Source organism: Tupaia chinensis, unplaced genomic scaffold (assembly GCF_000334495.1).
Source record: "Tupaia chinensis unplaced genomic scaffold, TupChi_1.0 Scaffold000146_1, whole genome shotgun sequence".
In the NCBI taxonomy this organism is placed as follows: Eukaryota; Metazoa; Chordata; class Mammalia; order Scandentia; family Tupaiidae; genus Tupaia; species Tupaia belangeri.
Window position 1 is genome coordinate 3,163,068 of NW_006159616.1, and position 23,428 is coordinate 3,186,495.

At 39.7% G+C, this 23,428-nt stretch overlaps 1 protein-coding gene across 11 annotated transcripts in view; it reads left to right on the forward strand.

Annotated features, from left to right (window-relative positions):
* Window positions 1–23,428, forward strand: part of EIF4G3 (eukaryotic translation initiation factor 4 gamma 3) — a 418,798-nt gene that overhangs the window by 384,257 nt on the left and 11,113 nt on the right. For all 11 annotated transcript variants that reach the window (XM_027770593.1, XM_027770592.1, XM_027770595.1 and 8 more), the window contains 4 exons: window positions 3,420–3,545; window positions 4,671–4,752; window positions 9,283–9,381; window positions 18,004–18,150. In XM_027770593.1, the coding sequence (XP_027626394.1) occupies window positions 3,420–3,545; window positions 4,671–4,752; window positions 9,283–9,381; window positions 18,004–18,150 (454 nt within the window). The remainder of the gene's footprint in view (window positions 1–3,419; window positions 3,546–4,670; window positions 4,753–9,282; window positions 9,382–18,003; window positions 18,151–23,428) is intronic.

Genomic DNA, 23,428 nt, shown 5'->3' on the forward strand with positions numbered 1-23,428 from the left:
TGCATCATGACTATCCTGATAACCCAGTGTTAGCCTTAGACCTATATTATGATAGAAATAAAATAACAGAGATGCCTCTGCCTTAGGGAAAATCTGAGGCCTTTACTATTAATAGGTAAACCCCTACATGTTCATCCTGGAAAAAAGCTTTTCTTTGTGATAAAAATTCTGGAAAAGTGACTTAAATTTAAAAGCCTTATTCTTTCAGTAAAGAATGGGTTCTTTGGCCAGGAAGTGTTTCTCCTCCCTGGCCCCATTTAAGTGTATGTAACTCCATATATTTCATCCATCATTTCCTAATGATTTGAGAACCTATCCAGGGTGGTTTCATTATAATTCTCATCAAGGGCTAGTTTGATGAGGCCTGGCAGTCACTGCTCTTGTGTCTTCATCTGATCAGGCTCTGGTATATTTGTAATACACCATCAAGTTAGGTTCTTTGTGGAACAGCCACAGAATGTTGCCCAGCCTGACATTCTATAATCAGTGTTGAATGTTAAAATTGCATATTGTAAAAATAACTTGGTTTGGGAACCAGCAGTTAGCGTAATGGCTATGTCGCTGGACTCCCACGTAGTCAACCGCGGTTCGCATCCCGGACCCGGTGGCTTAAAACTCACGCCGGGCGCGTGTGCGTGCGTGCCCAAGATCCCGAGAGGAGAATGGAGGAGAAGGGATTGCGGCGTGACCATCCCCCCTGGGGGGTGATTTCTCGCTTTCTGTCTCTATGTCTTTCTCTGTCTGTCTGGCGAGCGCACGCGCCCTATAGTGAAAAACCTCTCCAAAAAAGAAAAAAAAAAAAAACTTGGTTTAGGAGCCACATTGTATCAAATGTAAATGTAGACTTTCATCCAACATAGACAGTTGCCCACTCTCTAAACGAAGAGGAACTGAGACCTCTGAGGTCTGGACATCAGATTTGTATCTGCTATCTTATACTCATTTGGGTACATGTTCATTGAGTCTAATGGCAGTTAGAATTCTATACTATTTATTATAAGTCTTTTTTGTCAAGCTCATATTCTTATCAACTAAATGCACATATTAGCATAATTAAGTTTTAAACAGGGTCAGCTGGTGGCATGGTGGTTAAGGGAACTGGATCCCACATAGCCAGCTGTGCTGTTTGAGTCCTGGACCTGGTAGCTTGAAGAAAACGTGCTGGGCATGTGTGCATACATGCCCCAAATCCCAAGAGAATGGAGAAGAATGATTGCAGCCTGGCTGCCCTCCCACCCACCCAGTGGGTGATTTTTACTTTCTCCACCTCTTTCTGCCTGTTTTTCCCTGGCGAGCACACTTCAAGAAAAATTTCTAAACAGAACCTGATATGTAGAATGAAGTGGGACTCCAGTAGTTGAAATGGGGTAAGGGAGGATATGTGAGGTCCCATCTATATAGAACCCAACAAAGTGTAGGTCAGTAGATGTGGTGGTCACTGCATACCAAGAAGTAAGGGTATAGTGTAGCTCTGTTCCGTTCATTCACCCACAGAAAATATGGATTGTGTGAGGCATTGTCATAGGCTTTATGGTAGTACAAAGGCAGAAAGGCAGTTCCCTAGGAGCTTCTGCACACCTGGGATTTTTTTTCTTTTTTAATTATATAAAAGGATTTAGGAACTATATACAAAGAAAAAGTCTCTTACAGGCTTGGTCTATGGAAATCCTCTGTTCAGCCAAAAATGTGGTTTTTTCTTTTTACTTTTTTTTTTTTTTTTTTGGAGAAGTTTTTGCTATAGGGCGCATGCGCTCACCAGACAGAGAGAGACAGAGAGACAGAAAGTGAGAAATCACCCCCCCAGGGGGGATGGCCACGCTGCAGTCCCTTCTCCTCCATTCTCCTCTCGGGATCTTGGGCACGCACGCACATGCGCCCGGCGTGAGTTTTAAGCCACCGGGTCCGGGACTCATACCGTGGTCGACTACGTGGGAGTCCAGCGACATAGCCATTATGCTAACTGCTGGTCCTGCCAAAAATGTTTTTTAATAGCAGTGTGGATTTGACCACTGATTGTATTTTGGAAACTGTCTAATGATGAACTAACTTACTAAGAAGGAGAAAACCAAGGCAAAAATACGGGTAGCTTTTAGTTGTAATATGAGATGAAAATAACAGCAGATATACTAATAAAAGACTCAGATGTTGTGGCTGTCTCCTGGGCTCATTAAACAGTGTAATCCATGCTGCTCATGCACAGGCACAAATTGGCAGGATTAAGTGCTGAACCCAGAGACCCTGGTGTTCAGCCAGCTTATGTTCTGTAAGTGGCCCATTAGCTGAGCTGGAAGTGTGCAGGTAGTGAGAGAGCGGTCACGTATCTGTGTGTAGCATGTAGATGCGAGTCATTGCAAGCTATGAGGTCACAAAGCTGATTTAAGGATTCATGAAGCCAGGCTTAGGTGGTGTGACTGAACTGTAAACTGTTTGGAAATGGCAGCTTCAGAAAGGTGACCCTGCCTTGTAGTGGCCTTTTTTTTTTCAAGTGAAAAATTTTAATGACACGTGAGCTAGAGAAAAAAGAGTGACATATCTGGTTAGAACCTGGAGCTACAGTTGAAAGCACACATTTTCCTAAGGCAGAGATCTCAAAGAATCTGAACACAAATACCACCTGCTCTTGGCATTTTCATTAATTCTTCCCTTTCCTTATGACTTGCTGTTATGTATTTCTCTCTTACAGTTAAAATCACTTCTGATTTTGTACTTCTTAATGTGCTATATATGGGAATAATTAACAAAGTATTGAATTGTTTGTTAATACCCCTAAATGAATACTTAGGATTTTCAACCTGTATTTGACTTTCCTAAGTCTTACATGTAAGTTCCATTTATTTTACTTGACAGAAATATTTGTTTCTATAACTCAAACATATGAAACCACTAGCTTTTCTTTAGAAGTCCTGCAATTTGCAACATGTAATAGTGACAATAATATTAGTTATATTGCCAGACTTATTCAGACCTGTCCCATTTATTTGTCCATTATAAGGCCCTTGAAGACAAGGGTTTTGGTCTTTTTTCTTTGTGTGTGTGTGTTTCGTCAGTGTGACATACTCATTAAAGCATGGATTAAAGTGGGTAGCTGTTCACCAGAACCTGACATGACTGTCTCTTAGTCATCATATTAGCCTTTCAAATGTCTCTACCATACGGTTGTTTTCTGTCCACCCTTTGGTATTATGGTTCATGTCCTTCGGAGTATTAATGCCATGTGCAAGTGTGCTTTTTCTCTGTTCTGTTCTTTTCCCTGGCTCTGCCCCATATATGTACTCTTGATGAATGGTAACTTATTTACCAACGCTTCACCCCTAGACCCATGCCTAATATAGCAGGTGTATTTATCAACTAATTTTTGGCCTCTTTATTTCATCTTAACTTTTGATACATTTGCATGTGAATTTTTTCCTATTTTTCAGTTTTTCGGAAACCTTGGAATTGGCAGATGACATGGCCATTGATATCCCTCATATTTGGTTGTACCTTGCTGAATTGGTGACTCCCATGTTCAAAGAAGGCGGAATCTCCATGAGAGAACTTATCATGTAAGTTATACTTGTTTCTTTTGATGTCTATCAGTTAAGCACAGGATGCACCAGCTGGCTCTCTGGCATAGTGCTCTCCTGCTAGTGCACTTGGAGACCCCCGGATGGAGCCTGTAACTCCATCCAGTGTGTGAAATGTTATAATATATGGAGATGTGGTAGGGATGCGATAGCCCTGTGGTCTGTTGAGAGTGACAGCAGTTGTAGGTAATGGCTCCAGAACCATGTAACTAGAAGATGATTGCTTGCACAGACTTCCTGTCCGTCATTGCTCCAATGCTGCAAGAAGTCAGGTGTTCACATTATAGCTAGTCAGACTGTGCTGCCTGCATAGTGCGTCCTCGTGGTCATGATAAAAGGAACTGACATCTCAAGCACCCTGAGATTTGGCTGTGAGTGGAGAATTGGTGCTGTTGTATAGATCAGTAGCTCCCAAACTCTTCTTCATAATACTAGTGTTTTCCCCAAAAGCTGGTAGTCACACACTGCCTTCTACAGTGTCCCTTTTCTTTGAGATACACAAAGCATATTATAGCACATTAAAGAGTATGAGAATCCAATGGTAAAACAAAATGATAAATAAAAACCAGTTCGCTTTGTGTCACTCAGCATTTCCTCACTTAATTGACTGTAGAATCCTTTTTTGAGGAAATACCAGTATCTTTGCTATCCTAATAGAGCACAGTTTGGGAAATACTGAGGCATACATACTGTGAACAAATTGATCCCCTTCTATTTCATCCATATTCTACAGAAAAGCTTCCTTTCTTAGAAACACTTCATAACTAAGCTTCACAACTTCTGGTACCTAAGGTATTTCTCTCCTTTTGACTTGAAGCAGAGTTTACATAAATAAGCAGATTACTTATGAGACTGATCTTTGTATTGCTTCTGTTACTGAAGTGGTTAAGGAAAAAGACATGAATCAGGAATTGTAGAGTCCCTTTTTAGCTTCTCTGTGAAGTCTCCAAACTCCTTCTGATGAAAATGACCTCAAGTTTTCCTAGAGCTCCGAATTGTCCAGTATTTAGGTGGCAGTTACATAGTTTTTGGCACCCATTAGTTGTCTGCTGTTAAAAAACAGAGAATTTGTTCAGAGGTAATCACTGCCTTTATCTTTTGCAGAGAATTTAGCAAACCTTTACTTCCTGTTGGAAGAGCTGGGGTCTTGCTTTCTGAAATATTGCACCTTCTATGCAAACAAATGGTGAGTGTGAAATGAGCGTCAGACTTGACTGCATATTAGCAAGGGCAGTGATCATGATCTTGGGTCATCTGTGAATAGCTAGGTCTCAGAGTGCAAGTAATTCCATTCCATTTAATTCCTTTTAATTTTTGAAAAAAAAAATAGTGAGTTCTTTGCTTCAACCAAATCTTTCTGAGGTATATTTGTCCTTTTGTTTACTAATATCTTAGGGGAAAAATTACCTAATCTCAACTAGTTTTGGTATAATACTAAAGAATCTCAAGATATGTTTGACTTGTGGTTGATAGTTTTGTCTTCTGAAACAAGCTTTTTATGTAGATTTCAATAAAAACTACTCTGCTTTCAGAGCAAGACAGAACTCATAAAATGATTAATGTTGTTATATTTAGATCACTGGCTAGTAATCAGATTAGAATTGAATGGTAAAAGGCTGGCAGGTCATGTGGTGGTTGTTTAATAAATATTTACTGATCTAATAGTCTCTACAAAACTCTATGCTAGGCTCTTAGTCTGCAAACATAACTAAGTCTTCAAAGAATGTATAGACCAGAGTCAGCGCCGTAGCACAGTGATTTAACTCTCCTTTAGGAGCTGGATCCCATGGCTATGGTTCAAATTCAGGCCCATGGCAGTGGCCAGTAACCTGCTAGGAAGGAGAAATGAAGGAAAAGGATCATGGTGAGAACTCCCTCATATTCTATGAGGGGGTTCTCTCTCTCTCTCTCTTTCTCTCTCTTCCTCCATCTTCCCTCCCTCTCCCTCTTTTCTCTCTCTTGTGCCCTCTGGCAAAAAAAAAAAAATTAATAATGTATAGTCTAGAGGAGGGGCCTGCAGGTGGCATGGTGGTTAAGGGTGTTGGACTTCAACATGGCCAACAGCCATTCAAGTCCTGGACCTGGCAGCTTGCTTTCTCACTTTCCTTTTCTCTTTCTCCCTCTTGCTCTTTCTCTCACTCTGTCCCTCTCTGGTCAAATTAAAAACTAAATAAATTAATTAATAAAGTTAAATAAAGTCATTCTTTTAAAATATATAGTCTAGAGGACAGACAAACAAACATGAGCCAGTAATTTCAAAAGAGCATGGAAGTGCTCTATTAGGGGCCTAAAAGGTTTGAGGAAGTATTGTGCCATCATGAAGGTGTTAACGTATTTAGGATGTCAAAACAAAACAGAACTCAAATATCCTGGAGTGATTCTGACTTACCGATAGTCCTGTCTGCCTTTCTTTTTCTGTTCCTCTATCCCTTCCCTATCCCATTGCCAGAGGATGTATGAGCTTTTTAGAAACAGAGAGAAAGACAAAAAGGGGAGCAGAGAAAAGGCACCTCTTCAGTAGGGCATGACCACACAATTCCTTCATTTTCCATCCTGATGGAATTTGGGGTTTGCACACACACATACCCAGCATGTGTTTTAAGTTACCAGGGCCAAGACTTGAACCATGTGATTGACTATATGGGATTCAGCTCCTTTAACCACTAAGCTACAGGGCCACCCCTAAAAGCCTTGATTTTGAAAAAATGTTTTCTCTCTCTGAATCTACAGAAGTCGTCCTCTGAATTTCATTCATATAGATGTTGTTCAAAATTAAGAATGACAAGTGCTGGCAAGGCTATGATAAGGGAATCCTCCTACACTGTTGGTGGGAATGTAAATTAGTACAGCCACTATGGAAAACAATATGGAGGCTCCTCATAAAGTTAAATAAAGTCATTCTTTTAAAATATATAGTCTAGAGGACAGACAAACAAACATGAGCCAGTAATTTCAAAAGAGCATGGAAGTGCTCTATTAGGGGCCTAAAAGGTTTGAGGAAGTATTGTGCCATCATGAAGGTGTTAACGTATTTAGGATGTCAAAACAAAACAGAACTCAAATATCCTGGAGTGATTCTGACTTACCGATAGTCCTGTCTGCCTTTCTTTTTCTGTTCCTCTATCCCTTCCCTATCCCATTGCCAGAGGATGTATGAGCTTTTTAGAAACAGAGAGAAAGACAAAAAGGGGAGCAGAGAAAAGGCACCTCTTCAGTAGGGCATGACCACACAATTCCTTCATTTTCCATCCTGATGGAATTTGGGGTTTGCACACACACATACCCAGCATGTGTTTTAAGTTACCAGGGCCAAGACTTGAACCATGTGATTGACTATATGGGATTCAGCTCCTTTAACCACTAAGCTACAGGGCCACCCCTAAAAGCCTTGATTTTGAAAAAATGTTTTCTCTCTCTGAATCTACAGAAGTCGTCCTCTGAATTTCATTCATATAGATGTTGTTCAAAATTAAGAATGACAAGTGCTGGCAAGGCTATGATAAGGGAATCCTCCTACACTGTTGGTGGGATGGAAAATTCGCCCAGCCACTATGGAAAACAATATGGAGGCTCCTCAAAAACCTACAAATAGAACTACCATATGACCCAGTAATCCCACTCCTTGGTATTTACCCTAAGGATAGCAAAACACTCAGTCAGAAAGATACCTGCACTTCTGTGTTTGTTATAACATTATACACAGTTGCTAAGACATGGAATCATCCTAAGTGCCCAAGAACTGATGACTGGGTTGAAAAATTATGGCACATATACACTATGGAATACTATTCAGCCATAAGAAACAATGAGACCCTATCATTTGATTCAAAGTGGATGAATATAGATTTAATGCTGAGTGAAGTAAACCAGCCTTTAAAAGACCAACATTATGTATCTCTGCTCAAGATATACTGAATGTCTGCACTCTATGACGGAAGTGGACAGATTGGAAGATACAATAGTAGGGAGGATAAGGGTAGATACCAGAGACTGTAAGGGAGGGGAGAGAATGGTAGAGGGTAGGTGAGAGGGGCAGAGCGCAGAAGCACTTAACAGACACAAGGATGGAAAGTTCTCTATTAAAAATGATGTATATAGGACCAGCAGTTAGCATAATAGCTATGCTGCTGGACTCACACGGGGTGCATATGCATGCATGCCCAAGATCCCAAGAGGAGAATGGAGGAGAAGGGATTATAGCATGGCCATCCCCCCCGGGGGTGATTTCTCACTTTCTGTCTCTCTTTCTGGCAAGGGCACATACCCTATAGGAAAAGCCTCTTAAAAAAAATAAAAGAAAGAAAATTATGTATATGAGGATATCCTTAACTTGATTGTCAGTTACCACATGCCTGCTTTGAAACATCATATTGTGTGCTATAGAGGTGTATAGTGATTGACCGTAAATAAGAAATCATTAAATTTTTAAAATGGAAAAAATTAATTAATGAAAATATAGATGGAAAAATTGTTAAATAGATGTAAATAGCATGGCCTTTAGTTCGAGGTGATTATCTAATTGTTAATACTCTAGCTCTAACTGATTATCTAATTGTTAATAACACTTTGCTTGATGGCATTAACATTTTTTCATGGGACCAGCAGATGGCGTAATGGTTACATCACTGGGCTCCCAAGTAGTCAGCCATTGTTCAAGTCCTGGACCTGATGACTAACTCAGGCCAGGCGCATGTGCGTGCATGATCAAAGTCCCAAGAGGAGAATGGAGGAAAAGGGATCGTGGCATGGCCATCCCCCTTGGGGGGGAAACTTCTTGCTTTCTATCTCTCTGTCTCTCCAATGAGCACACATGCCCTGCAGCAAAATTCTCTCCAAAAAAGAAAAAAGGCATTTTTTCTTTACCCTATTTTTTATGTTTAAAATTTCCTCCTCTTCTACATACTTGACTTTCATCCTTAATTACAACTCAAATTCGTGCTAACTTTTATTTATAGAAACAAAAAGCAAATCCCACTTTCTGTTTCTGTAAATAAAACCATATTCTTCCATATTCTCTGGAAGCAGAAAGCCTGAATTCGAATCTTGGGTCTACTAAGTTATCAGCTGAGCCTTTTAAAAGTTACTCTGGGAAATGAGTAAAACATGCCGTTTAGATGACGAAGGCAACCTTCGGGTCTGGCATTTTTCTTTAGCACTGTGACTTTGTTTAGGCAGTAGACTTGCATTTCCTCATGCTTTCCCAGCTGACTGCAGCCCTTCTCTGTTGTTTTTTGGGCTCAGCATTGCCCTTGAAACATTTCTGACTCCTTGTTCAGAAGCAGCAATTGCTGTAGGCATTCTTATACCCAGCAACCTAACCCTGATCTACTGTAAAGAGGGACTCCAGCGCAACTTGTGCAAAGCTTTTATAACACATACTCACAGGGCTGTCTAGAAAAAGGAACAGTATTGATTTATAAACTCTGTGTATTAGACTCTTTTTAGTGATTATATTATAATCCCAAATACCAGCCTATAGTTCCCCAGGTTAGTCATCTGATAGATAAATTATTGAATTTTAAGCAGTCATTTACCATTGCATTTATAAATACTCAGACATCTTAGTTTGAAAGTCATGAGTCCTAAGAGACTGACTTTCTATTAGTAAGGTACAGTTCTGGTTTTCCAGTCTTTAGGGTTCTGCACTCTTCACTCTAGCCTTTTTCTTCTTCTTTCTAATGTGAAAGTAAATGGATGGGATTTATCTCTGTTTTAGAGCCATAAGAAAGTTGGAGCCTTGTGGAGGGAGGCTGGCCTAAGCTGGAAGGACTTTCTACCAGAAGAGGAAGATGTACATAATTTTCTCTTAGAGCAGGTAAGTTGTTTAATAGTAGCTGTTCTGTTTTACAGAGAAAACAAAGGTAATTTCATTAGTATTACCGTCATTAGAATTAGATTTAAAAAAAAAGGAATTTTGGTCAAGATGTCACTTGAAGCAAGATGTCATGCTTTAAGGCCATTCTAACTGTATGGTTATAAGGAGATAGATTAAAAATAATAATAATAAAAAGAAAGGAAGGAAGGAAGGAAAAACAAAACTTTAAAAGACTTAGCTGCAGTTAAAAAATAAGTGAATGGAGGAGAAGGGATGGCATATGGCAGTTCCCTCCGGATTGGTTGCTCATTTTCTCTCTCAGTGTCTTTCTTTGGCAAGTGTACATGCCCTGTGGCAAAAACAATTTTTAAAAAATTAGAAAAAATAAGAGTAAATGAAACTTAAATAGAAAAAATGAATCATTTTTTTTAATTAATAAAACAAAATAATAGAGGAAAGTTGGTGGAGTCAAAAGGTGGATTTTTGAGAAGATAAAATCCACAAGCTTCAAGGCAGATTAATCTGGAAAATATATTTAAAAGAAGGCACAGATTGTCAAAATCAGGAATGAAAGAGATGACACCACTACAGATTCTAAACAGATAAGGAGATTTTACAAATAATCTTTATGCTGGTAAATACATTAACCTTCTTATAATGAACAAATTTCTTTTTTTAAAGAATTATTTTATTTGACTTTATTTATTTTTTATTATTATTATTATTTTCCAGTTTGATCAGAGAGAGAGAGAGGGAAAGTGAAAAAGCAAACCACCAGGTCTGGGACTTGAACCATGTCCAGGTTGGCCATGTGGGAGTTCAGTGCCCTTAACCACCATGCCACCTGCTGGCCCCACAGTGAACAAATTTCTTAAAAGATGGAAACTACTAGAACTGACTCAAGAAAAGAGACATGGCCTGAGTATCTGTTAAAGTAATTGAACTTGTAATTAAAAATATTTTCATTAGTGGGCCCAGAAGGTGGTGTATAAGTTGCATGGCTGGCTGTGTGGTATGAGTCCCATATCTGGTGGCTTGAAAATCATGCTGAGCACATGTACGTGGGTGCCCAGAATCCCAAGAGGAGACTGAAAGGATTACAGCATGGCCACTCCCCGTTGGGGAAGATTATTCTCACTTTCTTTTTCTCTCTCTGGCGAACTCACGCACCCTAAAGAAAAAAAAACAAAAACAAAACAAAAACAACAAAAAGCATGTGTGTGTGCATGCACACGTGCATATGAATTACCACAAGGAAAACTACATGATCCAAATATTTTACTGGTAAGTTCTACTAGACATTTAAAAAAGAAATAGAAACAGTTCATCAAAAGAATTCTGCACCAATTTTTCAGTTCTTCCAGAATATTGAAGAGGGGAGACCAGCTCTTTCTATGAATCCAACAGTACTTTGATATGAAACCAGACAAAGATATTTTAAGAAAACCTACAGGCTATATTCCTCATTAACATAGAAAAATTCTCAACAAAATTTTAGAAAATCATTTCCAACAGTGTCTAAAAAAGATACTACATCACAGTTAAGTGGGATTTATCCCGGAAATGTAAGATTTGTTTAATATTCAAAAATTGTATGGATGTAGGGAAGATGGGGTAGGAAAATTCTCCCCACTAAACAACTGTTAAACTGGGAAGATATGATAGAATCAACTATTTTGGAAATGTGACATCTGATCAAGCAATTATACTAGATACATCAGAGGAATGCTTGAGGAGAAAAGAGTCTGGTAAATCAATGACTTTAGCATTTCTCATAGAACCTACCAGCCTCCAGCCTGTGGCAGAAGCCAGAGAAATGGCAGCTCATTGATTTTAGTGCAGCTTGCTGATGCCGGGTTAAGCAATATGGTCCTCATCCCCTCCTGATTAATCCTTTCAGGCAGAAGCAGCTTCCTTGGCTATGTCTGCCAAAACACCTTTCTCCTCTTTCTCTTTCTGTCTCCCCTCTCTCAACTTTCCTTCTTTCAGTCTCTTTCCTTCTCTCTCTCTCTTTTCTCCTTCTCTTTCTCTTTTCTGCCAGCCTCACATTTCTTGTTGGATCCAGGCATTCAATAAAATAGTTTTTAAATAAACTTTTACTTTAATTTCATTATTTCATAAAGTGCTTGTTTGGTTTTTAGATTTTTGCTAGAGGGCACATGTGTTTGCCTCGAGAGAAAGAGTGAGACAGAAGAAAAGTGACAAATTACCCCCCAGAGGGAATCATCATACCACAATCCCTTTTCCTCCCTTCTCTTCCTGGGCTTCTGGACATGCATGCACATGTGCCCAGTGTGATTTCCTTTTTTTTGTTTGTTTTCTTTTTTTAAAAGAATTATTTATTCAATTTTACTTATTCATTTATTTTAATTTGACCAGAGAAAAAGAGAGCAGAGGGAAAATGGGACAGTAAGCTGCCAGATCTGGGATTCAAACCATGGTCAGCCATGTGGGAGTGTCCGGTGCCTTAACCACCACACCACCTGCTGGTCCCCCCAGTGTGGTTTTCAAGCCACCAAGTCTAGGACTCAAACTGTGGTTGGCCATGTGGGAGTCCAGCACCTTAACCACCATGCCACCTGCTGAGCCTTGGTAAAATCTTAGTAAGGTCACATGCTAACCACAGAAATACTAGAACAGAAACTACAGTGACCACACATGGCAAGAAGAAAAATATTTCGGAAAAATCACTAAACAAATAACCCCTCAACAAGCAACATCAGCAATCCCTGGGGAGGGAAGAATCTGTCTGGAGTTCCCACATTATAATGTTCAAAATATCCAGTTCTCAACAAAATATTACAGAGTATACAAAGAAATAGGAAGTGTTTGCTTCTTCACAGGGAAAAATAAACTGACAGATAACATCTCCTAGGAAGCCTAAACATTGGTAATACTAGACAAAGATTTTAAAACTCTTAAGTATACTCCTAATTGCTGAAGGAATCAGAAGAATAATGTATGAACAAATAAGGAGTCTCAGTAAAGAAATAAGAATTGGGACCAGCAGATGGTGTAATGGTTATTACATCGCTGAACTCCCACGTAGTTGACCACAGTTCAAGTCCTGGACCTGGCAGCTTAAAACTCACACTGGGTGCATGTGCATGTGTGCCCAAAATCCCAAGAGAAGAATAGAGAAGAAGGGATTGCAGCATGGCCATCCCCCCCTCAGGGGTGATTTCTTGCTTTCTGCCTCTCTTGTCTCTCTGTCTCCAGCAAGCACCCTATAGCAAAAGTCTCTCTTAGAAAGAAAGGAAGGAGGGAAGAAAGGAAGAACTACACAAAGGAACCAAATGAAAATGATTGAAATGAAAAACAAGAGAAATTTAACAGCAGATTTGAGCAGCAGAACAAATAATGAGTAAATTTGAAGGTTGTACAATTGAGATTGCTCTGTCTGAGGAACAAAGGAAAAGAATCAAGAAAAATGAGCATAACTTAAGAAACCTATGGGATACCTTCAAGAGTACCCACATGTGCGTTATGAAGTCTCAGAAGGATGAGAGAGAGAACAAAGGAAAGTAGTATTTGTGGCCCATCTGTGGTGGCACAAGTGTGAGGGAGCTATTGCACAGTAGCTGGGACACATGGAAAGCTTGGGTTTATCTCCCAATCCAGCCTAGGTGGGCCAGGGCACATGGCACATACCTGTGGCCTTAGTTGACAGGAAGGCTGGGGTAGGAAAGACCTTGATGTGGTAAGACCTTATATGAGAGTTAATTAAATGAAAACAGTATTTGAAGAAATCAATGCTGAAAATTTACAAATTTGATGAAAGACATGAATATACACATCTAGGAATCTGAACTACCTCTTAGCAGAATAAAATCAAAGACATTCACACTAAAGTATGTATAATGCAACTCAAAAAATAAAGACAAAAAGTCTTTGAAATCGAAGGAAAAAAAAAAAAAAAAACAAGAAAAGTGACTCCTAGTGTATTAGGATCCTTAGTAAGACTAACAGCCAGTTTCTCATCAGAAATGATGGAGGTCACAAGGCAGTGGGATCATATGCTTAAAGTTCTGAAAGAAGAAGAGGAAGAGGAAGAAGAAGAAAACATTAACTTTGAATTGTCTATCTGGCAAAATTCCCTTAAAAATTAAGGTGAAATTTAAATATTCTCAGATTTTAAAAAGCTAAGTGAGTTTGTTGGCAGTAGACCTGCCCTATGAGAAATACTATAAAGAGTTCTTTAGGCCCAAGGTCTCCAAATCCCAGGCCATGGATTGCTGCCAGTCCACCAGGTGCGCAGTGGGGGCTGGGCAGTAGATGAGCAAGTGAGACTTTGTGTTTGCAGCCACTCCCCATTGCTCACATTGCTGCCTGGGTTCCAACTCCTGTTGGATCAGTGGCACTGTTGGATTCTCATGGAGATGCAAACCCCATTGTGTGATTGTTTCATTGTATATTGCAGTGTGATAGAGGTGGAAATGGGGTGCACAGTGGATGTGGTGTGCTTGGGTCATCCCAGGATGAACCTCCCCTACCCCTGGTCCTTGGAGGGATTGTATTCCACATGACTGGTCCCCAGTGCTGGGAAGCTTGGGGACCACTGCTTTCGGGTGAAAAAAGAATACAAGACAGTAACTCAAAGCCATCTGTTGAAATAAATATCTCTAGTAAAGTATATAGCTAAACATCAAGCTACTATAATTATATTTTTTATTTATGACTTTTGTTTCTGTGATTTAAAAGACACATTTGTAAAATAATAATCATAAATCTGTATCAAAGGGGACACAGTGTGTAAAGATAATTTATGACAATAACAACATTAAAGTAGTTTCTCATATAATTACCATATGACTTGATTCTACTTCTAGGAATATATCCAAGAGAAATGGAAACATAGCACTCTGGTTTGAAGTCAGATAAACTTGGATTCAGATTCCAGTTTTCTGCTACTTAATATATGATTTTTTAAATATATATATAGGTTTTTGCCTTAGGGTGTATGCACTCTCCAGAAGGAGAGACAAACAGTGAAAGGGAAAGTGAAAAAAATCACACACCCCCTGGGGGCAGGGAGGAATGGCAATGTCACATTCCCTTCCCCTTCATTCTTCTCCTGGGATCTTGGGCATGCATGCACACACACGCAATGTGATTTTCAAGCACTGGGTCCAGGGCTCGAACCACAGTCATCCATTTGGGAGTCCAGTGATGTAATTGTTACACCATCTGCTGACCCTAATACATGATTTTAAATAGAAAGTTTTACTTCTCTAAACCTCAGTTTTCCTTACTTATAAAATCTTAATAGTACCTACCTACTAGAATTTTTGTGGAGATTAAATGAGATAATGTTTAAAAAGCACTGGACTCAGAGCGATGGTCAATAAATTGTGGATGTTGTATTAAAGCTTTTAAATAGAAATTAGCAAAATGTAGTTCCCGGGCTGGCAGGTGACATAGTGGTTAAGGTGCTGGACACTCCCACATGGCTGACTACAGTTCAAGTCCCAGACCTGGTGGCTTGCTTTCTCATACTTTCCTTCTCTCTATGTGTCTGTCTTTCTCTGGTCAAATCAAAAAGTGATTGAATGAATAAATAAAATTAAAATAATAATTACTTTAAAAAAAAAGAAAAGAAAAGAAAAATGAGGTTCCCAAGAGCTTCTGTTTCTTGACTTTGAGCTTTCTTCCAAAGTAATTGGTTTGATGCTTGTTTTCTGGGAACCCCGGAGCATTCTGCAAGAGGTAGTGGTGAACTTATTTGTAAATTAAAAGCCCACCCAGCCTCTTGAGTACCAGGAAGATCAGATAATTATGCAAAAGCACAGGGATTCTAAGAAACAAATATGTCTCTCCAGTGACCAGTATAAACCAGTATAAACTTCACAGCTCATCACTGAATCCATTAGCAGTGGTAAAGCTTTCATTTTCAGGTTCTTTTTTTTTTTTTTTTTTTTAAGAGATTTTTTTCTATAGGGCACGTGTGCCCGTCAGAGAGACAGGGAAAGACAGAAAGCAAGAAATATGCCCCTCCCCCCACCCAGGGATATGGTCATGCCACAATCCCTTCTCCTCCATTCTCCTATTCAGATTTTGGGCACAAATGCACATGTGTCTGGCAGGTTTCAAACCTCCAGGTCCAGGACTCAAACCTCCTTTGGCCATGTGGGAGTCCAGCAATGTAACCATTATACCATCTGCTGGACCCTCACTTTCAAATTTTTATGTCACACATACTTTATTTTTTTCAAAGAGTTATTTAATTTTATTTATCATTATTACTGTTTTTTTGTTTGCTGTAGGGCATGCTTGCTCACCAGAGAGAGAAGGAAAGTGAGAAAGCAAGCTGCCAGATCTGGGGCTTGAACCTTAGCCATGTAGGAATCTAGCACCTTAACCACTATACCACGTGCCGACCCCTCTCTCCCACTTTTCTTTCCTTTTTTTTTTTTTTTTTAAAAGGTTTTTTGGTATAATGCATATGTGCTCACCAGAGAGACAGAGACAGAAAGCAAGAAATAAGCCTTCCCCTAGGGGAGATGGCCATGCTGCAATCCCTTCTCCATTTTCATCTCAGGATTTTGGGCACACCTGCATACATGCCAGCATGAGTTTCAAGCCACTGGGTCCATGACTTGAACCACAGTCAGCCATGTTGGAATCCAGCAATGTAACTGCTATGCCATTTGCTGGCCCCACTCTCATTTTAAATCAACTTTAGGAAGATAAATCGACAAGCAATGAAATCCTTCCATTTTAAATGTTCATTTTGATGAAGCTGTGATAATTGTATACAATAGTGGAAACACCAGCACAAACATGACAGAACATTTCCATTAACCCCCAGATTTCTTTCTTTATAATCAAATCATTCTTCTTACCCCTTATCCCGACAGCATCTGACTTGTTTTCTGACTCTGTATTGTTGTCTTTCACAGAATTCATCTTAAATGGAATCAGTGAGCATATAGCAATTATTATTGGCGTGCTTGCAGATGGACATTTACCTGAATCTAGTCCTTATCTGTTATGAGCAATTAGCAATTCACATTTTAAAATATGTACACCTTTGCATACATATACTTGTTTTTCTAGGATGCATATTCAGTAGGTTTGCAGAGTAAATAAGTTGCTTTGATTTTAATTGCAAAAAATGCATAAGCAACTCACATTGCTACCAGGCATTGTAAGAATCAAACTTTGGGGGCCGGCAAATGGCATGGTGGTTAAGGGCGCTAGACTCCCACGTGGCCAAGCATGGTTCAAGTTCAGGCCTGGTGGCTTGCTTTCTTTTCTCTCTCTGTCCTTCTCTGATCAAATTAAAACAAATAAAGTTCAATAAAATAATTCTTAAGTGAAAACGAAGAATCAAACTGTGCAGAATAAGAGAATCTATAGAAGCCTCAGAAAATTGTTTCCTTACCTCCTCTCTCCCCGCCCAGATAAACTTGGTATTATCTATCTTAGTCTGGATCCTCTAAAGATAAAACTGGACAGAGGGTAAAATGGTGATGTTTTGGGCTAGCTAGGAGGCGTAATGATTAAAGTAGCTGGATACTACATGGCCCACCTGCACAGTTCAAGTCCTGGGCCCGGCAACTTGAAAAATAGACCAGGTGCATGTGTGTGTGTGTCCAAAATCCTAAAAGAATGGATGAGATCTCCCCATGGGGGTGCTTTCTGACTTTTTTCTCTCTTTTTCCAGCCATTGTATGTGCTTTGTAGCAAGTTTTTTAAAGCTAGAAGTGCAATATATGTATGTGCAAAAGCTAAAAACATCACGCTACACTTAAAAAATCTTACTACTGTGAGTGGTCTGTGATTAAGCCCAGTGAGACATCTAGGGAGTCCATACACGTGTCAGTGAACAGATGTAGTTTGCTTATTTATAGCATGATTTCTTCTTGAAAACCTAGTGGTAGACACATTTGGATCACATTTATACAGTTACAAAGATTTGATTTTGGTCATGCTTCAGAAAAGAAAAAATAATTATTGAAATGTATTTATTTATTTGCTATAGGGCATATGTGCTCACCTGAGAGCAGGGTGGGGGAGAGGTGTAGCAGGGGGGAAGAGAAAGTGAGCCACTAGGTCCAGGACTCAAACCACAGCTGGACAAATTGGAGTCCAGTGTCCCAACCACCATGCCACCTACTGGCCCCTCTAGCAGATTTTTTCTTTTAATGGTGATGTTTTATTTTGTAACAGCAAGTACTGGGAACATAGAATAAAAATGCCTGGAGTGGGGTTGGGGGAAAAAGCCAAAAGAGTTTTGACTGTACCCTGTGGTGATTAAACCATGGGGTGTAAAAAGGGAGTTAAATTGCACCCTTTCCTAGGGCCCTCCTCTTCCTCTAAAGAGCTGTGTCATGGCTAAGAGCAAGATTGAAGCCCAGAATGATCTGGGAGGTAAGCATAGCCAGAGAGGTCATTATGGGGGGTTGCTTGCTTGCTTTTTAAGGATACTCAGAGAGAACACAGTATGAGAAGTTGGAGAAGGGTAATGGAGTCACAATCCTTCAAAACTGTGAATACGAAATAGCTTTTGCTGACTGTTTCGATCCAATGTTAAATAGAAGATATAGCCCATGATTTATTTTCCTCTCAGTCTGATAATAATACTGAAATATATTAATATGTTAACATTTTATGTTTCAGAAGTTAGACTTTATAGAGTCTGACAGCTCCTGCTCCCCCGAAGCACTTTCAAAGAAAGAACTCTCTGCTGAAGAGTTGTATAAGCGACTCGAGAGACTCATCATTGAAGACAGAGCGAACGACGAGCAGATCTTTGACTGGGTAGAGGTATAAAGACTGTCACCTCCCTGATGTCTCTAGTAGAACGAGTCTTGAGGCAGCCTCCCGATTCACATACCTTCCCTAAGAGATAGAAAGGTAGTTTTTATTGTTACGTGTGCATTTGGAACTGTAAGGCTATTTTTCCTCTTTTTATAAGGTTCAGTCTTTTATTAAATCAAGTGGAAATAGTCAAGTAATGATATGAAGCCAAGTAAAAATTAGTATTTATCCTTACTAAGCAATATGTAGTTATTATAAAATATGTTGGCTTACATTTTTTAATTAATGGCCCCTTTGGAAAATTTTACACTTTAGCTTACATTGTGTAGTCTGTATTGCTCATGTTTGATTTTTGTTTTTCTTTCCACTTGTAAGTTTTACATTTGATTGCATACATCTTTACAGTGTACAAACTGTTTTTTTTCCAGCATAAATACAGTGCACATCAATCCAGTCAAAGATATTACCATATACATTATCATCATCAGATAACTTTTCATTCACACATCTATTAAATGTTTTTCTGCCATCCACTCCCTCTCGCCCTGAGTTACCCACCCTGTTTTGTTGCTGTCTCTGTTATGCACAGTTGTCCTCCCTGCTATGTCTGTTTTTAATCTGTTACTGTATTTCTTTGAAGCAGTCATTCTTATTTATGAAGGTGTGTTTTATTTGTGCACATTTTTCATGGAATCTTAGAATAATCAAGGTTGAAACTAAGCTGTGAGGAGCTAGTCTAGTCCAGTTCTTCTGTGTGAATCTTCTTTTAGGGCCCTTCAATGGGTTATTGCTTCTTTAACTACTTCTCGGCATTAAGAAATAATGGGACCAGCAATTAGTGTTATGGCTATATTGCTGGACTCCCCCGTAGTCGACTGCGGTTCGAGGCCCAGACCTGGTGGCTTAAACTCATGCCAGGCGCGTGTGCGTGCGTGCCCAATATCCCGAGAGGAGAGTAGTTTGCTTATTTATAGCATGATTTCTTCTTGAAAACCTAGTGGTAGACACATTTGGATCACATTTATACAGTTACAAAGATTTGATTTTGGTCATGCTTCAGAAAAGAAAAAATAATTATTGAAATGTATTTATTTATTTGCTATAGGGCATATGTGCTCACCTGAGAGCAGGGTGGGGGAGAGGTGTAGCAGGGGGGAAGAGAAAGTGAGCCACTAGGTCCAGGACTCAAACCACAGCTGGACAAATTGGAGTCCAGTGTCCCAACCACCATGCCACCTACTGGCCCCTCTAGCAGATTTTTTCTTTTAATGGTGATGTTTTATTTTGTAACAGCAAGTACTGGGAACATAGAATAAAAATGCCTGGAGTGGGGTTGGGGGAAAAAGCCAAAAGAGTTTTGACTGTACCCTGTGGTGATTAAACCATGGGGTGTAAAAAGGGAGTTAAATTGCACCCTTTCCTAGGGCCCTCCTCTTCCTCTAAAGAGCTGTGTCATGGCTAAGAGCAAGATTGAAGCCCAGAATGATCTGGGAGGTAAGCATAGCCAGAGAGGTCATTATGGGGGGTTGCTTGCTTGCTTTTTAAGGATACTCAGAGAGAACACAGTATGAGAAGTTGGAGAAGGGTAATGGAGTCACAATCCTTCAAAACTGTGAATACGAAATAGCTTTTGCTGACTGTTTCGATCCAATGTTAAATAGAAGATATAGCCCATGATTTATTTTCCTCTCAGTCTGATAATAATACTGAAATATATTAATATGTTAACATTTTATGTTTCAGAAGTTAGACTTTATAGAGTCTGACAGCTCCTGCTCCCCCGAAGCACTTTCAAAGAAAGAACTCTCTGCTGAAGAGTTGTATAAGCGACTCGAGAGACTCATCATTGAAGACAGAGCGAACGACGAGCAGATCTTTGACTGGGTAGAGGTATAAAGACTGTCACCTCCCTGATGTCTCTAGTAGAACGAGTCTTGAGGCAGCCTCCCGATTCACATACCTTCCCTAAGAGATAGAAAGGTAGTTTTTATTGTTACGTGTGCATTTGGAACTGTAAGGCTATTTTTCCTCTTTTTATAAGGTTCAGTCTTTTATTAAATCAAGTGGAAATAGTCAAGTAATGATATGAAGCCAAGTAAAAATTAGTATTTATCCTTACTAAGCAATATGTAGTTATTATAAAATATGTTGGCTTACATTTTTTAATTAATGGCCCCTTTGGAAAATTTTACACTTTAGCTTACATTGTGTAGTCTGTATTGCTCATGTTTGATTTTTGTTTTTCTTTCCACTTGTAAGTTTTACATTTGATTGCATACATCTTTACAGTGTACAAACTGTTTTTTTTCCAGCATAAATACAGTGCACATCAATCCAGTCAAAGATATTACCATATACATTATCATCATCAGATAACTTTTCATTCACACATCTATTAAATGTTTTTCTGCCATCCACTCCCTCTCGCCCTGAGTTACCCACCCTGTTTTGTTGCTGTCTCTGTTATGCACAGTTGTCCTCCCTGCTATGTCTGTTTTTAATCTGTTACTGTATTTCTTTGAAGCAGTCATTCTTATTTATGAAGGTGTGTTTTATTTGTGCACATTTTTCATGGAATCTTAGAATAATCAAGGTTGAAACTAAGCTGTGAGGAGCTAGTCTAGTCCAGTTCTTCTGTGTGAATCTTCTTTTAGGGCCCTTCAATGGGTTATTGCTTCTTTAACTACTTCTCGGCATTAAGAAATAATGGGACCAGCAATTAGTGTTATGGCTATATTGCTGGACTCCCCCGTAGTCGACTGCGGTTCGAGGCCCAGACCTGGTGGCTTAAACTCATGCCAGGCGCGTGTGCGTGCGTGCCCAATATCCCGAGAGGAGAATGAAGGAGAAGGTATTGCGGCATGGCCATTCCCCCTGGGGGGTGATTTCTCTCTTTCTGTCTCTCTGTCTCTCTCTGTCTTTCTGGTGAGCACATGTGCCCTATAGCAGAAACCTCTCAAGAAAAAGAAAGAATGAATGAAACATCTGATACTTGAGTTTTTTTTGTTTTGTTTTTTGTTTGTTTGTTTTTTACCTATTTCTTCACTTGTTTATACAGGATAGTCAGTTGTCCCATCTTAATAAGAGGGAACCTTTTAAATAATTTTAATAGTCTACTATTGTATTCCCTTCTTCCTCCTTTCATCCTTTCTTATAATCTTGATACCAAGATTCTCGGCTGGTTACTTTTGTTTTAGGTTTTTGCTGTAGGGCACCGTGCTGGCCCAAGAGACAGAGGGGGGAAATGAGGTATGACCACACCATAGTCACCTATCCTCTATTCTCCTTTTGGGATTTTTGACATTCATGTACACACCTGGCGTGATCTCCAAGCTACCAGGTCCAGTACTCAAACCGTGGTGGGCCATGTGGAGCTCAGCGCCTTAACCACCACGCCACCTGCTGGCCCTCAGCTGGTTACTTTTAGCCAAACATAGTCTGGATTGTCATGTGCCCCTGAAAGTAGCTGTGTAGGCTAAACGTGATCATTAGCTGTGGTACGCTGGCTTAGGTCAGGTGGTATATTGCAGTTTTTATTTTGAACTCTCTTCTCTGGCAGCCTCATTACACTGAACTCACACTGCTTTTTAGTTGCACAGTACCCATCTCTTAATGGTCTGTAGTTTAGCCTTTTTCCTCCCATCTTGGACATATGCGCCCAAATGGATGTGTTTGTTTATTGCCAGGGAGCACATGCACTCACCAGAGAGAGAAGGCACCCACAATGGCATGTGGTCACACCACACCCCATATCCCTCCACATCTCCATCCTGTGAGGGTGTGGGGCAATATGTACATGTATCTGAATGGGTTATTCATGCTCTTGGGCTGGGATATGAACTGTAATCAGCCACGTAGGATTGGCTCCCTTAACTACTGAGCTCTAAGGCCAGCCCAGAATTTTTTTTTAATATATTTACTTCATTAAATTAGACACCCTTTTGTCTGTGAGGACATTTGAGGTTCTTAACTTGGTCATAAAATTTGCTTGCCATCTTTTTTATTTTGCATCATCCTTGCATTTCATTAATATGCCAACTTTGTCCTCAGCCCAGTTATGGGTAAAATGTATAAATGGATGGGACCAAGGACAAAGCAGCGTACTTTCAGGGGCCAGCTCCTGTCCTCTCTCCTGTAGACTCTAGGCTATTGACCTGTTGCATTATTTCATCTCACTCTTCTGTCTGGTTTGCCTTTTCATATTGCCCATAAGAGACTACCTGTCATTGGATAACTTGTCAAATGCTTTGCCAAAGTCTGAGTTACCCTGTTCTAATTAAATAAAAAAGAAAAAGTCAGGTCTGGCAGGTGGTATGTTAGTTAAAGGTGCTGGACTCCCACATGGCTGACCACAGTTCGAATCCCAGACCTGGTAGCTTGCTTTCTCACTTTCCCTCTTTCTGTCTCACTCTGGTCAAAATTGGAAAGTAATAATAATAATAAATAAAGTTAAATATAATTTTTTTTAAAGTCAAGTTAGCATGACTTGTTTTTTTTATGCCTTCTCTTTCCTAAAACTTTTAAACTGTTCAGATGATAGCTTATTCTAGAATTTAGTATACACTTAACAACAAGCTCTCTGGTATATTATCTGAATCATATAACTTTTTTTTTTGGAGAGGTTTTTGCTACAGGGCATATGCGCTTGCCAGAAAGAGAGAGACAGAAAGCGAGAAATCACCCCCCAGCAGGGATGGCCATGCCATAATCCCTTCTCCTCCATTTTCCTCACACGCACACACACATGCCCGGTGTGAGTTTAAGCCACCAGGTCGGGACTTGAACTGCAGTCGATTACATGGGGGTCCAGTGACTTAGCCATTATACCAACTGCTGGCCCCTATGTTGTTGTTATTTCAACTCACCAGACAAAGGGTGGCGAGGGGGATGAGAGAGCAAGCCCCCAGGTCCTGGACTCAAACCATGTTTAGCTACATGGGAGTTCAGTGCCCTAACCACCATGCCACCTGCTGGCCACTGGACGTAAATTCTACCTAATAAAAATAACTGAGAAAAATGGGAAGAGAAAAGACAAAAATACAATATTAATAGTAGCTTACAATTAGCTCATAATAATACAGACGTTTGTTGCTGTGTCTAATATGTCGTACTTAAATTTGACTCTTCCTTATCTATTCCAATTAGCAGATCTATCTCCCTTCCTTTTTGTATAACATCTTTGCTTAATCCATACTTCAATCTTCTTGGCACTGTCTTTCAGATCTGTTCTACTCTTTTTTTTTTTCTTTTTTTTTTTTTTCGGAGGGGTTTTCCCTATAGGGCA